Here is a 16,615-nt window from a genome sequence, read left to right on the forward strand (position 1 = left end):
TGCTCAAATCAGTTTGGATACAGAACATCTGCCCCATTTCGTCTCCGATCTGTGGTTGGTTGTGCAGTAGGGAGGAAACGGTGGCAAAATGGAGATCTCCAGTTGTTCAGGTAAGGCTGGCGGCTGGAGAGAAGAATACTGGCTCCTGAGCTTGAGCTCGGCTTTTGCACACTGGGGTACCTGTGTTGTTCAGTACACTAGGGGGAGCCGGAGCCATAACAATTTACTCAGGAAGTCCCAACGTCTTTCCAAGCCTGATTTCTCTCCCACACCTGCTTATTTTCTTCCCATGCTTTAGAGGAGTGTGGCCCAGAAGGAAGTCACGGTTAGTGTATTTAAAACACAACGTGCACATTGGGGCACCTGGGCGGCTCAGTCGGTTAAGGGGCAAACTTCGGCTCAGGTCACGATCTCGCCATGTGTGAGTTCGAATCCCGCATCAGGCTCTGTGCTGACAGCTCAGAGCCTGGAGCCTGCTTTGGATTCCGTGTCTCCCTCTCTGTTCCCCAGCCCCAGTCGTTCTCTCTCTCTCTCTCTCTCTCTCTCTCTCTCTCTCTCAAAAATAAACATTAAAAAATTTTAAAAAAAATCACACAGTGTTCACACTGTCCGTCGATTCATAGGGTATTATCTTTCCCAAGCCGTGTGCCATGCTTTCATGTTGTTGCCCTTGTTTTGAAATTACGATAGTATTTTTTAAATTGGTCTTCATCAGATCACCCTTGCTGAGTGCGTTGTATAATTACAACACGATTGAAGTTCCCATTCGGTAATCAAGAGTTGCGTCACGCGGTCATCATAACCCTCAAGCAATAAACACCACCACCGCAGCTGTAGCGGTGAGGACGAGGTGGGTACAATGAAGCAAAACGAGGATGTAGGAAGAAGAATCCCATATCGCTCCATCAGCAAGGCAATGCAAACTAGGCAAAGATTCAGATAAACTTCAGTTCAGATATGCTTAACGTACAAAAACTTATTGCCACGCGCAGGAGCTGAATACGGAGGTGAGAGGTGGGTGAAGACTTGAACGAGGAGGAGGTTTCATGTGGAATTTGTCCCCCTCTGGGGACAGTGGAATGTGTATAAAAAATACAGGGCCGATCTAAAGCACAAAGGAAAGCTGACCTTTCAGTAGGTCTACAAGAACAGTATTGCACCCTGTTTGTATAATAGGAAATAAAGACCCCCACGGAGGTTAAATAACGCGCCTGTGGTAGCCCAGTAAGTGACAAGGCCGGGATGCATATCCGAGAAGGCGGGATAAAACTGAGCCTGACTGCCAAGGATTTGGGAAGAAATTTTTATTTTATGCTGAGAACGGTGAGGAACCCTTAGTCCTTTCAGAAGAGAAAAGAAACACGAGGAAATCGTTTTTCTTTTTCTAAATCCATTGGCAGGTGAGCAGACTATTCTCCCTTTGCCCTCCCAGAGCTCGCCTCCTTTCACTACCCTTCTTCGCAGGCTCCGTCTCCTGAGACACTGAGCCCTGCCTGTGAATTGTGTCACCCGGGCTCCCTGCCTGCTGCCTCTTAGCTGGCTTTGGCCAGTGGGTGGCACACAGAAGATGGGGAACATCTGGATGGAATTCTGCCTCTGACTGTATAATGGGTGAAGGAATGCTGGGCAAAACCCTCGTTAGTCATCACCATGTGTGCCCGGGGTGTGGACGGGGGCTGGGGAAGAGACTGGAGAAGAAGGACAGGAGACAGAACTTAAAGATGGCCCCAGGAATGATTTCAACCAATGGAAAATAGTGCCCGCTACCAAGGTCCTCTGTGAATATTTGAGTTGAATGGACCCAAAGGAACCAAGGGAAAATATAGCATTAACTCAGGTATTTCCAGCTGGATACAGATACAAGTGCTATAAATGATGGAGTGAGAGAGCGATGGAGTGAGAGGGCTGCCCTAGCGGGCAGAGGGGCTCCATTTGAGATGTGTGGATGTGTTGAGTCCAGCGAGCCTGGTCATCCCTTCCTGGATTTCACTGTCCTCGGAGGCAGGGTTCCTAACGGGCATTACATCGATCCCCTCATCCCTCTGTGTGGCCACAGGCAGCTGGGACTGGGTCCCAAATTCCCCCCCCCCAGTTGACATCAGCATACTGTCATACAAATCTAGTCATATTTTAGATGTGCCATTATATGAGAAAAAGGTTGGGAAGGCCAGTTGTAGTTGACTACCCAGAATACACAGAGCTTCTGGTTTTGATATTTTTTCTTAAAACAAGTCTTCTCCTTCAAGCCTGCGGTTTCTTTTCTTTTACACTAATTATTCTTTGACTTCCAGGTAAGCACATACAGACACCGGAGCACTGGTTCACCATCAGTAAGATGGCCTGATTAATTTTTCTAGCAAAGATGATGGATTAGACACCTGCTTATCTTAGACGGCTTCAGACCGATTTGGGTGGAAAACATAGCAAAACTGATTGATCTAAAAACAGATCTCTGACCTCAGGCTTATGAGCACCAGCCCTCAAACTGGCCAACCATATATCCCAGGAAGAGTAGGAATCATTTATTGGCATTCTCACACTGAAAATTATTAACCTGAACATGTAGGGTCTCCCTTTCACTGAAGTGATTGAAAAGCAAAGGGTTTCCATAGTTATAAGTATTATTTAGTATTGGCCAGCTAAACTCTGATCAATGTCCAGAATGTATAGTTCTAGACCATGTTTAAAAACGCTTTCAAATACGTTACATCAACTCTGTGGATAGACAGCTGGAATAGATTAGAAAACTGAAGCTCAAGGAGGCTCAGATAGGTTGCATAGTGGCTGAACTGATTCTAGAATCCTCTGATTCCTTTTCTATTCCTCTTGTATAGGAAATGCTTTTCATTTTCTTTCATTCATTTCCTTCATTTTCCTTCCTTCATTTCATTTCCTTCCTTCCTACCTTCCTTCCTTCATCCATTCATTCATTAGTTGTGTTTATCACATAATAATTGCAGGGTTCTCTTATGAGTTGATGGCAACATAGCACTTGAACCCTTAGCCTGAGAGTTTAATTGAACATAATACAAAACAGCTCCTCCCCTCACTTGGGGCATTTCTGAAGCTCTAATTCCAGACACAGGCCTTTTGTGGGGAGATTTGACTGGAGTAAGACCTATATTTTATCTGGTTTGATCTTTACTATGTTCCACTTATTCAGTACAAATTTTAGTTTCAAGAAATTAAGAGAAAAGTGATTCCAGAGATAAACTGGGTTGAGAAGAAATCTAAAAATGTCTCCTTTTCGGGGCGCCTGGGTGGCTCAGTTGGTTAAGTGTCAAACTTTAGCTCAGGTCATGATCTCACGATGTCCCACGTGGGGGCTCTCTGCTGTCAGGGCAAAGCCCGCATGGGATCTTCTGTCCCCCTCTCTCTGCCCCTCCCCCACTTGCATGTTCTCTCAAAAATAAACATTAAAAAAAAAAAAGTCTCCTTTTCATTCCTTGTAAATTAGTGTCCAAGTCTTGGGGGCAGGGCTTAAGAGTGAGGAAGGAGAGGGGGAGGGCAGAAGGCAAAGGTACCCTAGGAATCAGACTTCCCAGGCTCCTCCCTCCCCCACTCACCTCCCTTCCCAAAAAGACTGCCCCTCATTTCATCCCTGGGTTTCCAGGCACTTAATCCACTTGATGGTCAGGTGAGATAGGAGACATTTGTGTTTTCGTTGTAACTTGCACTGGGGCTGTTGTTAGCAAATCCAGGCCTCTAGCTATCTTCCTGACTCCGGCCAGAACACTAACCCAAAGCCCAGAAGCACTGCGAGGGCAGAGGCAAGTCAGTGCTGGTTTCCTCTTCTATACAGAGACACAGACCCAACAAACACCCCAGGATCTCAGGGACTGCAGATCTCTGTCTTTCCATTATGCTCTCTTTTCTTGTCTTCTCTTTTTTTTTTTTTCTTTTAAATAGAATAAATTAAAAAATGCTATTCAAAATTAAAGTGATTTCATGCTGTTACCCCAAATATGTCTCTATGATCCAGTGAATTGACAGGATTTACGTTATATTGTACAAGTGAGCACAAATCACAGGGGAATCTGATTTGGGGATGAGGAAGGGCTTTAAAGGCAAGCACAGTGGGAGAAATCACGAAGAAAAAAGGAATGAGAATCACTGAGGTTCCAAATTGAGTCACAATTTAAAAATGAAGAAATACTTGTGGCAGAAATGGCATAAAAAAAGATTGAAATCACTGTATATATAAAGAACTTATATAAATCAACAAAAATGTGCAAAGAACATATTCATTCTCAAAAATTAGCTCTGCAAAGGCTAAGAAATAAGAGGAAGTGTTTATTTTCATGAATAATCAAAGAAATTTGAAGTGACATTGTGACATCACTGTTGGTACTTCAGTGACAAACTAGGTTAAGTGTGCTAATGCATGGGATGAACAGAGGGCATGATGAAATACTCTGCTGATGGGAATAAAATTGGTACATTCCTGAAAAGTAGTTTAGTAATTCGTATCAAAACCCACAATAAAATAAACACTGAGATTCTAACTAGTTTGAAAGCCCTGCCTGCCAAAAAGTGCTGATTTCATAGCTACAGCATCAAATCCCAAATCTAGAATCATCCAAAGACATCAGGCATGTCAGATCAGATGACTCAAGGTCTCCCTCTAAAATACCGTGCTAATGATATCTCTCAGCTTCCAAGAAATGTGAACATAGCTTTTACTTGAATTAGAGTTTGTACATTACAGTATGTCAATTTTTAAAAAAAATCTAGTCTCATTATCGTATGGTCGATTTCGATGTGAACTCAAAATTCTTTCCCTCTGGCTTTACCACTCTAACCAGCCTCCCAAAGGTGGAACTGGCTCCATCATGACCTGCTTCCCACATATCTGCAGCAGGCCATTTCTAAAACTCAGTAGAAACACACATTTGCCGATAGAAAATACAATTTTCCATAGGATACAGATAGAACTGGATTTGAAGCTGGAGCTTTTTGCTTGGATGAGTTATTTTGTAATTAGGCAGGTCATTTTAAATTTCACTGTGTCAAATATTCCTCACATAATTAAGCCATGCCCCGGTATTTCTAACTACTTCCATTACAGTTGAACATTTGTTGAAATGGAACTCGCTGTGTAGCACACAAACTCCTCTGTAAAGTTGTTTATTCTTGTAGAGTATCTCTAACAATTTGCTCAGATTTTCTCTTTGGCAGGGCTCACATATCTTCAGGTTGCCAAATTAATGCAGGGATTGTTTTCTAGCTCATTGAATCAGAAAATACGTTTATCTTTCATTCACTTGTAAATTCGTTACCCCGAGCATCGCATTCATAAATGAGAGAAGTGACCTATCATGTTTATGGTGATAACCAGGGTTTGGACAATCCCGTTATTGTTTGTTTCTACATAGAGCCAAGAAGACAAGTTCCACCTCCTAAATGAACAGAATGATCTGAGGCTCTGAACCAATAACCTCCATTTGTCTCTGCTTTTTGAACTCCCTCTGTCCTGCACAAGGTCCGACACCCAAAGCCAGCTGCTTTCTGTGTTAAGACATATTGTCGATTTCTTTTTTATTTTTCAATGTTTACGTATTTATTTTGAGGGAGAGAGAGCATGAGGTGCAGAGAGAGAGAGGAGAGAGGGAGAGACAGAATCCCAAGCAGGCATCACCGTCAGCGTGGAGCTCAACGCGGGGCTCCGTCTCATGACCACAAGATCATGACCTGAGCCGACATCAAGAGTTGGGCACTCAACCAACTGAGCCACCCAGGCGCTCCTGTCGATTTCACTTATTTTACAACTTGAGTCCAACTTTATTCTTGAGTACTTATAAATATACTTTTGTTAATTGTGTGGACTTGTTGGTTTCAGGTGCCAGAAACCCAGCTCTAACCAGTTCAGACAAAAAGGAAATTTGTTGGAAGGGTAAAAGGTATAAATCAAAGGAAGAATTGAAAACCAAAATGCAAGAAGGACTAGGGTGAGCTGGACTCAAAGGCAACTGAACAACCAGGAACTATGAGGTGTCTCTCTGTCTCTCTCTGTCATTGCAGACCAGCAGGAAGTGTGTCCCCCGCCCGGCTTCAAAGCTTCCAGACCTCACTCACAGCTTCAGTCACCACAAAGGAGCTGGCTGGCTCCTGGCTAGTTACAGTTCAGAAAAATCTTGAGGAAAGACACTGATTGATTCCGCTGAGTCAGGCCCCCACTCTTGCACCAACTGGAAGATCAGAAGGAGGATTCCCATAGATCACATGATCCCAGAGACTGGTAAATGTTGTGAATGAGTAGCCATCCGGAAGAGTGGTCACTACTGTGTCTTTTTAGATTTGTTTTTGAGAGCTCTGCCCAGTAGTTCCATAATTGGTCACAATAAACAGCTACTTTTGTGAAAATTAACTGGTAATAATTTTATTTTTAAATGTGAAAGTGTAACAAATTCAAAGAATAAAATTAAATCACAATCTCACTACCCGTGGCAAACTATAACTTGCAAGTGCATGAATTTGTATCCAAATGTGCAAGCCAGATCCTTAGTTTGTGGGTGAGCCTAGCGGGCGCCCAGCATCTCAGCTCAGCAAAACTCCCTTACGCTAACCTCAAGGCTAGAGCTTGTGAATGTCACCACAACTTGTTTGTATACACTGTGGGGGTTAACAACGGAGGGAGGCTGGCGGGCGCAAGGAGCAGAGCAGGGGAGCCATGGCTCTCTGGAGATGAGATTATGAGACAGGATGTAGGCTCTGAGGAGTTTTAGATATTGATGGTGAATTCCAGAGGCATGCGTAGAACTGACAGGTCATTTTAGCCTAAAGCCACTTCGCCACCTGAATCATTGTGCACTGCACTTGGAGCAGTGACCTCAGGGCAAGATCATTCTATAGGTGACAACTAAAAGTGGATTTTTCAGGAAACTTACCAAGTTCACCTCTCTCTATTAAACTAAATAGCCAATTAAAAAAAATTTTTTTAACATGTATTCATGTTTGAGAGACAGGGTGCAAGTGGGGGAGGGGCAGAGAGAGAGGGAGACACGGAATCTGAGGCAGGCTCCCGGCTCTGAGCCATCAGCACAGAGCCCGATGCAGGGCTTGAACCTGTGAACCATGGGATCATGACTTGAGCCGAAGTTGGACACTCAACCGACAGAGCCACCCAGGCGCCCCTAAATAGCCAACTATTATTCAAATTTGCCCTCCCTGGTGAGTTGTATACAACTTCAGTGGATTTAACCCCTCAGACCCATCTTTGAGTCATCACTTGGCTGAACTTAATGGCCGGTGGCCGACTTTGCTCTTCACGTTGTGCTGCCTAGCTCTCTCTTCTGCCCCTCAGGAGTCCCATTCTCTGTTTCCAGGCACTCTTTTATCTTACTCTTTGTTTTCCAACACATTTATGGGGCTTCACTGAGATACCTTTCACCCTCAACAAGAATTACATACACCATTCAAACTTGCCTTGGGTCTGGCGTCCCCTGTTAGCCCAGGGGAGCACGGGTCAAGGGTGAATGAACCCAGGCAGCCACTGTAATGGCGCATCCTCAAGAAAGCCAGCTCGGGGCGCCTGGGTGGCGCAGTCGGTTAAGCGTCCGACTTCAGCCAGGTCACGATCTCGCGGTCCGTGAGTTCGAGTCCCGCGTCGGGCTCTGGGCTGATGGCTCAGAGCCTGGAGCCTGTTTCCGATTCTGTCTCTCCCTCTCTCTCTGCCCCTTCCTTGTTCATGCTCTGTCTCTCTCTGTCCCAAAAATAAATAAACGTTGGAAAAAAAAAATTTTTTTTTTAAATAAAAAAAAGCCAGCTCCTCTCCGCGTGCTTTGTATCAAGGCGTCTGCTATTTATTTTTTTATTTTTTTATTAAAAAAAATTTTTTTTTCAACGTTTATTTATTTTTGGGACAGAGAAAGACAGAGCATGAACGGGGGAGGGGCAGAGAGAGAGGGAGACACAGAATCGGAAACAGGCTCCAGGCTCTGAGCCATCAGCCCAGAGCCCGAAGCGGGGCTCGAACTCACAGACCGTGAGATCTTGACCTGGTTGAAGTCAGACGCTTAACCGACTACGCCACCCAGGGACCCCAAGGCATCTGCTATTTAAAATGCCTCCATTCAGCGCCTCCATTCAGTTAAATCCATTCCCCTATTTGCCATATTGTTAGGTGACGGTTCATCACAAACTGTCATTTTCCTCAGAAATGTTAAGATCCATTTCTCAATTATAAAATTCTATTCAGTTTCTCCAGATTAAACTCTGTTTCTTATTCTTTGATTCCCATGCAGCACATATGAAGCAGAATTTAGAATTTACCTTAATGAGTGGAAAATATCGTTGATCAAAATAGGTTCTTTGCTACACAGAAAGCAACTAGCCCAAAAAACTAAGAAAACCCAGTAGTGACAGCTGGGAATTATCAGACCCACACTATATTCTAACAACTTCTTGTAACTTCATCCTGATTTTCAGTGTCCCCTGGACCTTCATTTCTCATTTTTTGATGGTACAATTTTACCACATCCTCACTGAAATGCTAAGAGTAATCCTGAAATTATTTCGGTAATGTGCTTTATTTTTGAGAGAGAGACAGAGCGTGAGCAGGGGAGGGGCAGAGAGAGGGAGACACAGAATCCGAAGCAGGCTCCAGGCTCCGAGCCATCAGCACAGATCCTGATGCGGGGCTCGAACTCACAAACTATGAGATCATGACCTGAGCCAAAGTCAGATGCTTAACCAACTGAGCCACCCAGGTGCCCCTCTTTTCTTTTTTTTCTTTAATGTTTATTTTTGTAAGAGTGGGAGCGTGTGTACATGAGCAAAGCTGGGGAGGGGCAGAAAGGGAGAGAGAGAATCTCAAGTAGGTTCCACGCTCAGCACAGAGCCTGACACGGGGCTCGATCTCACGTGAGATCATGACCAGAGGCAAAATCAAGATTCAGACGCTCAAGGGACAGAGCCATCCAGGCGCCCCTAGGTATCTTTCAGCAACACTTAAATGACAAAAATACGTCAAAGTTCCCCTCAAGAGAAAAAGAAAAATCAAAGATCAAGAGATATTGTTGGTCTCAATTTGGAAACCAAAGAATGCTAAATTCTTAAACTCTTTTGGCTTTTGAGAAAACCTAGTCTCCGTTAGATGATGCTTATAACTCACAAGAGTTCATTCGTTTGGATGAAAACTAGGTTCATCAGTTAGGAGAAACAAGAAACTAGCAGTACGCTTACATTTCAGAGCACACACAGCACCCAAAGTACACATCCACACTCAAATTGCTATTTGCATTTTGGCTTATCTCACATATCAAAATCAGGGCCCTCGAGACAGTTTTAAAGGATTGTCTCTCAGCTGCTGCTCTGACAATGTTCCCTCTGTCACATCTGCCACCAAGTGTCCCAACATGGTCGGACAACCACAGCTTTACAGTCACCAAAAATCGCACTTACAGCCCATAAGGAAAGCCAGACAATTCCAGAAGGCCAGCTAAACCAGCATTTGTCTAGGTGCCTGGCTCACTGCCCGGTGCCCAGAACTCAGCCTTCAGCTCAGGGAAAACCTTCCAGAAGCCCAACCTGACCCTCCCCGAGGCTGAGTTAGGGTCCCCTCCGCGTTCCTCCCTCACGTAGCACTCGCCACACTACACTGGAAACGCCATTCACCCATTATCTTGCCCTTTAGATCACACCCTCTGTGAGGTCAAGGACCTGGCCTGTCTCGTTCACTGCTGGGTCTGCAGCACCTAACACAGCACTCGGAGTGAATGAGTGAATGAGTGAACCCATGAAGGCATGAACAAATGAGGTGAACTATTTCCTTTTCACTGAGCAGAGGGGGCTGGGGGAGATGCAGTGAGCAAGAGGAGGAGAGCAACAAGAAAGATGGAGAGCAAACAAGTGACAAGGCAGTAACTCGCCACCTCTTGGAAGCCATCGCGGGAGGCCTGATGGGACCGGAATTCCGCTGTTCAGCTTCTGATGGATGCGCCACGTGCATTTTATTTAAGCATTTAAGAAATATGAAAAGAAAAAGAATTTGAAGAGAGAAAACCACTCCACGTGGGGATCTTACTCTGAAAGAACCAAGCAGGTAGGTCTCATAAATCAGGCTTTTCCTCTGCTCTGCGGTGTGTAGAATGATTTACTACATCCATAAAGGAAATTAAAGAACTTTGAGCACAGAGACCCTCCAGGGGCCTGAAGCCGGGAGGGCGCAGACAGGGCTGTGTTTGAAGACGCGGTTCGGGGGCGGAGGGAGCGGACGACTCACGGTTGCCCTGGGTCCACGTTCAAAGAAGAGAGGAGTCACCAGCAGCTCTGGCCCACGGCTGATTAACACCACGGAACGTGAAGTCAGCAAGGGAGCTCGCTGACAGAGCCGCAGGTGAGCTCCGTGGGTCCCCGTTTGCGGGGCCAGTTCACGTGTAAGGGGGCCGTCACACCTTATATGGCCCAGTTCGCTTTCATAGCGCTTGTAACAAGGCCAGCACGCTTGAAATGGAGCAAACGCGCTCAGGCTTTACTATGGCAAAGAGAAGAATTGTGCATAAAACAATAAAAGTGGTGTCAAAGCATCTTGACTGATTCGCACGTCCTAGCGCTCTAAGAAAGCAGATGGGTGGTGAATCCAGAAAGGAAAATGAAATCCTAAAGAACAAGGGGCTTCAGTGTAGGGAAGGGACGACCTTTCAGCGAGACGTCCTTAGTAGTCCCACTTAAAGTTTAGTGTCCCACGTGACCCAAATGCACCGTGTCAGTGACTCTTTCCTCACATTTCTAGCACATCACCTAGGCCAGGTGTGACCTTGACGCCTGAGCTGAGCCCTTCTGAACGTCTGGTGAGTTACTTCGGATAAAGCGGAGGTCCCAGACTTTGGGAATTTGTGTAACAAGAAAAACCCTACGGAAACATGAAGCCAAAGTAGGATCAGCAGGTTTTTCTTTTCTTCTTGGTCAAGTCAAAACAAGAAGAAAACAAGAAGGCGAAAGAGGAGAAGGAGAAGAAAAGGAGAACGAGGAGGAAAGAACCATCTACCGTCATCATGACTTTCAGAGAAGAACGGACAGTCTGACACCAGAAAAACTAAGAACGTAGTCTTCCAAATAAAAAGACATGAATTTATATTTGTGAGAAAAGTCACCCTTTTTTTAATTTTCTCATAGGCGGGATTTGGGGAAGCAGTGGATGGAACAGCATAGCATATGGCTTTGCAGTAGCAGAGGCTCAAACACTGACCCTGCCGACAGGTGGCTTGCAATCTCCGCCACTTAGCGCTCCCTTCTGTGAAGAAAGGATACTCAGTGGCAGGAAATGAATCTGGCCCATCAGGGCTTCCTCAGTGGTGGCTGCGGTTATTCTGGGGCGCATCATCTGAGACGAGGTGTGAGTATACGTGAGTGGGATGTTGGAGCCAAGGGTAGAGGAGAAAGGTTCCCCTCGGTACTCCCACCCCCCAGTGTGAAGCTGCTCCCCTTTGGGACCACAAACCCCCCTTGGCCTAGGTTTTGTGGGATCTTGTCCTCTTTCCTGTTAGGGAGTCTCATTTAAACTTGACCTCACCTGACTACAGATGATACCTGAAAAGACAAGTCAAGTGGGTGGGGGCCTCTGGGTCTTATCCCTTCCAGAATTCTCCTGGGCCAGGGCTGGAAGCCCCCTACTGCTGACATGTGGCTGTAAAATGTAGGGAGAGTGAAGTGTGATCACACTTTTTCCCTCCCTCCCTCCTGCAGACAAACGACATGCAGATTTTAAAGGAAAATGATAAGGTGCTGGATTTGAGTCTCAGACCTTAAGGACCAAATGATTTAACCTCCTCGCTGGAATATTCTAAAATGCGATTCTACACATTGATTTGCTCCGAATTAAAGTCGAACTCCACAGCTAGCTCATTTGAGAGGAAAACAGAGGGCAAAGAACAAAGACCCTTCCCAAGGTCACCTTGGTGGGGGGGGCTCCCTGCACCGACTGTCAGAACTGGGCTCTAAACCGTGCCTTTATCGTTCATGTCTTTTGCCTTTGTTTCCCAATGGAAACGTAAAATTAATACCACCAGCCATTGCTGTCTGACAAGACAGTGGTGAAGATCAAAGAACACTATAAGTTTGAAAAAGTTCATTGCTACTACCGCAGTATGGTATTGTGGTGATTATAGCAATATGAATGGAATTTCAGTTCCATTCCTTCTTGAAAGGCCTAATGTTTAAAATTAAAACATTCAATAAAATAAATGCTTGTCTAGGTCTGAAAGAACTCATGAAACACTCAGCTTTTAGCCATGATGTAGCCCAGATGCCCTTGAAGTTCTCCCAACCCTGAATGCCAGGCAACATGGGATCCAGCGCCACTGAATTTCTGTCCTGCAGCCTGTGGAGTCTTGAGACCATCTGTAGGATTCTTGCGTTTTCCAGGATCTTCTCATGGCCTCTTCTGCACTGAGTTCCTGCTTCTTGGTGTTGAAGATTTGGGGAGGGTGGGTGGGGCAGAGAGAGGGAATCAAGACAGGTTTTGCAAATGATATATCCAATAAACAGCACCCAAAATATAGAAGTAACTTATACAACTCAACACCAAACAACAACAACAACAACAACAAACACACAAATAATCCAATTTAAAAATGGGCAGAAGACAAGAACAGACATTTCTCCAAAGAAGACATACAGATGGCCAACAGCCACCTGAAAAGATGCTCAACATCACTCATCATCGGGGAAATGCAAATCGAAACCACCATATCACCTCACGTCGGTCAAAATGGCTAAAATCAAAAACACAAGAAACAAAATGTTGGCAAGCATGTGGAGAAAAGAGAACCCTCACGCGCTGTTTTTGGGAATGCAGACCGGTGCAACCACTGTGGAAGACAGAACGGAGGTTCCTCAAAGGCTTAAAAATAGAATGTCCATATGATCTCGTAATTGTCCTCCTGAGTATTTTCCCAAAGAATACAAACACACCAAATCAAAAGGATATTTGCACCCCTGTGTTTATTGCAACATTATCTAACAACAGCTAAATTAGAAGCAGCCCAAGTGTCCATCAATAGATGAATGGATAAAGAAGTGGTACGTGTATACGATGGAATATTACCCAACCATAAAAAAGGATGACATCTTGCCAAGGACCTAGAGAGCATGATGCTAAGTGAAATGAGGCAGGCAGAAAAACACAAATATGATTTCACTCACATGTCGAGTTTAAAAACCAAAACAAAGGACCAAAGGGGGAAAAAGAGACAAACCGAAAAACAGACGCCTACCTATAGAGAACAAACAGATGGCCGCCAGAGGGGAGGCGGGTGGGGGATGGGTGAAATCGATAAAGGGGGTTAAGAGCACACTTACTGTGATGAGAGCGGAGACATGTATAAGGTTGTTGAATCCCTGTATCGTACACAGGAGACTAATATAACACCGTGGCTTAACTATACTGGAATTAAAATAACATTTTTTTAAAAGACAGGTTTTATAGCACGACACAACAACCTTCACAGAAAAGGCTGGCCCCCACCTCCCCTTGTCCTTTTTCTCCTGCCTCTCTTCTCAGCTCTTCATTTGTCTTCCTCCCTCCCGTCAGGAGCATAAGCCCACAAATTCCTCACATTGTCTCCTGAGAAGTGACTCCCCCCTCCTAATATCTTGGTGCTGGCTGACATCCAAAGGGTCTCACCCCATCCAAGCAGGTTCATCAAGGCATTTCTTTTCAGAAGCTGATCCTTTCTTAAGAGGGGTTCAGACGCCAGCTGCTAAGATAATGACTCCTGGCTAACGTAGGGTCACCACTAAACTGTGTGAGCACAGATCGGTTCTCAAAATCTGGTTCTCTCCACCAAAAACATTGGCATATCATCTGGCAACTTCTTAGAAATACAAACTTGGAGTGGCAGACCTATTATATCAGAAACTCTGGGGGTGCTGTGTGGCTCAGTCTGTTAAGTGTCTGCCTCTTGATTTTGGCTCAGGTCATGATCTCACGGTTTCTCAGTTCAAGTCCCACATCAGGCTACACGCTGACCGTGCAGAGCCTGCTTGGGATTCTGTCTCCCTCTCTCTCTGCCCCTCCCCTGCTCACTCTCTATCTCTCTCTCTTTCAAAACAAATAAATAAACATGAGAGAGATAGAAGAAAGAAAGGAAAGAAAGGAAGAAAGAAAGGAAAGAAAAGAAAGAGAGAAAGAGAGAAAGAAAGAAAGAAAAGAAGGAAGGAAGGAAGGAAGGAAGGAAGGAAGGAAGGAAGGAAGGAAGAAAACTCTGAAAGTGCAGCCCAGAGATCTGTGTCTTTACAAGCCTCCAGGAGATTCTGACTCTGGCTTAATTGGGAGAATCACTGAATGCTCTAAAGATGGTCAGCATGTCAGTCGGACTCACCATGCTGCATACAGCATGAAGCACAATGGCGTGTAGCAAGTTCCAGTAATTGCTCATTAAATAATCCAGTAGACCAAGTACTGTGTGCCTAGCTCCCTGATACCACGTGCAGAGGAAGAGGAAACAACACGAAACACAATTTCTGCTCTCGTGACTTAAAACCAGCAACCAGAAAGCAATGCATGAGCTTGAAGTCTTTGAGCAACAAGTCAACTTACAGATACTTAGTCTATGTTTTTAGGGATGCAAATGAGCAGAGACTGCACAGCTCAAGGTGCGGAGGAGCAGAGCCCGCCCAGGAGCCCGCTCTCTGGGTATCCTGGCCTCCAGGTGTCCTGGGATTCCCCAGCTCCATAGCCTCTCTGTGCTGGAGGGTGATTCATGGCTGAATTTCTTGGTTCAGCCTCGAATCTGTAGGGGCTCCAAGGGAGAACTCCGTGTGGGTTGGAGGAGTCAGAGAAGGTTGTGCCCCTGATGTGGAACTAGTGCTGGGCTTCTTTTCAGAACAAGGAAGATCTGGATGAGCAGAGATTTATAGGATTTTCTTTTCCGGTGTTGGTAACATTCCAGAGCACGGAGAGAAAACGTGCAGCCAGCGTTTCTTTAGTGGACATAAATTGTATTTGTCCAAAGAAGGCAGCGAGATCCAAACAGCCACGGGAAGATGCAGGGCCAGGCCCCAAGGCCTAGCGTGAAACTGTGGCCGGGCTCCTGGGCCCCAGCCACTTGGCATGTGGGTCCCAAAAGGTGCCCATGTCCTCCAATCCCAGCGTGCCCCTCAAGGGCGGTGAGGCCGAGATTCGCCTTTCCCTTCACCTTGATGGCGCTGTTGACGTTCTCATGTCTCTCTGCTTGGGCACGTCTGCCCTCCTCTCTTGTCCATCGCGTCCTGGTTAATTCAGTGGCAGTAAAGTCTGATGATTTCTTTGACTTAGAGGTTCCCCACCCGCCTGTTGGTGCCACTGCCCCAAAACATCCTGTATGTAGCCGTTTGTGGTATAGATGAAGCAGAGGGGAGATGTGAAAAAGCCAAGGGAAACCTTGACCATTTCCCTTCAAAGAAATTAGGCTAGAGCCCAGGGGAGGCACAAAAAAAAATTGCTAAATTTACTAATGGTGGAAGGAATGACTAACCTTCAACCTACGGTGTATCAAAAGCATTACAGCCTGTGGCATTTATCATAAAGCCTCTAGCAAAAAAAAAAAAAAAAAAAAAACCTGACACACCACATGCATGAATGAACTAACGAATTAGTGGAAAGAAGGAAAGAAAATGTGTATAGAGCTTTTCAAGCACTTGAAACGTAAAACACCCACGTATGGATGGAGAGTTGTCTCTCAACATCATGGTAGTATGGAGAACTCTAGGGAACCCACCTGATTCGTAATAAGTGGCTTTGTTAGAATCTTTGTTAAGCTAAAGATAAACACAGTCTGGTTAGCTACTGAGGTGATAAACTAAACCATTCCACAAGAAACAGCTAGCTGGGGTGCGTGGGCAGCTAGCTCAGTTGGCTAAGCGTCTGACTCTTGATTTCGGCTCAGGTATGATCTCACGGTTCATGGGATTGAGCCCCATGTTGGGCTCTGCGCTGACAGCATGGAGACTGCTTGGGATTCTCTCTCTCCCTCTCTCTGCCCCTTCTCCGTTCACACTCTCATCTCACGCCCTCCTCTCTCTCTCTCTCTCTCTCTCTCTCTCTGCCCCTTCTCCGTTCACACTCTCATCTCACGCCCTCCTCTCTCTCTCTCTCTCTCTCTCTCTCTGCCCCTTCTCCGTTCACACTCTCATCTCATGCCCTCCTCTCTCTCTCTCTCTCTCTCTCTCTCAAAATAAATAAATGAATTTTCAAAATAAAAGAAATACCTAAACTGAAATGGAGACTAACTACAAATCATCCACAATTGCAATTGGTCTTTTTTGTTAAAAAACATCAGCGGCTTCGTCACAGATAGACGTGTGGAGGGCAGTGGTGGGAGGGATGTAGAAATGTAAGTGAAACATAAAAGAAAATCAATAATTCGTTAACAGAGCTTCTTCCGAGGCTAACAACAACAACAACAAAAGAATCCTTTCTGTGTTATACCACAGAAAAAGCCCAAGTGATTATTCTGGTCACATAACAAGGAAATACCTGTATCTTCCAACATCAGCAAATACAGCATGGCTGTCTACCGGGAAAAATAGCATACTTCTGAAGGCCACTGGCATTTTATGACTGGAAATCTAGATATCTTTAATAGGCAGCAATGTATTTAAGTTAAAGGAAAAAAAAACCACTGTCTTTTATCTA

The 16,615-nt window shown here is 45.2% G+C and overlaps 1 protein-coding gene across 3 annotated transcripts in view; it reads left to right on the plus strand.

Annotated features, from left to right (window-relative positions):
* UST (uronyl 2-sulfotransferase) overlaps window positions 1-6,443 on the plus strand; it is a 319,150-nt gene extending 312,707 nt beyond the window's left edge. For all 3 annotated transcript variants that reach the window (XM_086708095.1, XM_086708097.1, XM_086708098.1), the window contains exon 9: window positions 6,022-6,443. In XM_086708095.1, the coding sequence (XP_086564221.1) occupies window positions 6,022-6,151 (130 nt within the window). In that variant the 3' untranslated portion in view covers window positions 6,152-6,443. The remainder of the gene's footprint in view (window positions 1-6,021) is intronic.
* The last annotated feature ends 10,172 nt before the right edge of the window (window positions 6,444-16,615 follow it).

Source organism: Puma concolor, chromosome B2 (assembly GCF_028749965.1).
Source record: "Puma concolor isolate L17-30 chromosome B2, mPumCon1.1.hap2, whole genome shotgun sequence".
Taxonomy (NCBI): domain Eukaryota; kingdom Metazoa; phylum Chordata; class Mammalia; order Carnivora; family Felidae; genus Puma; species Puma concolor.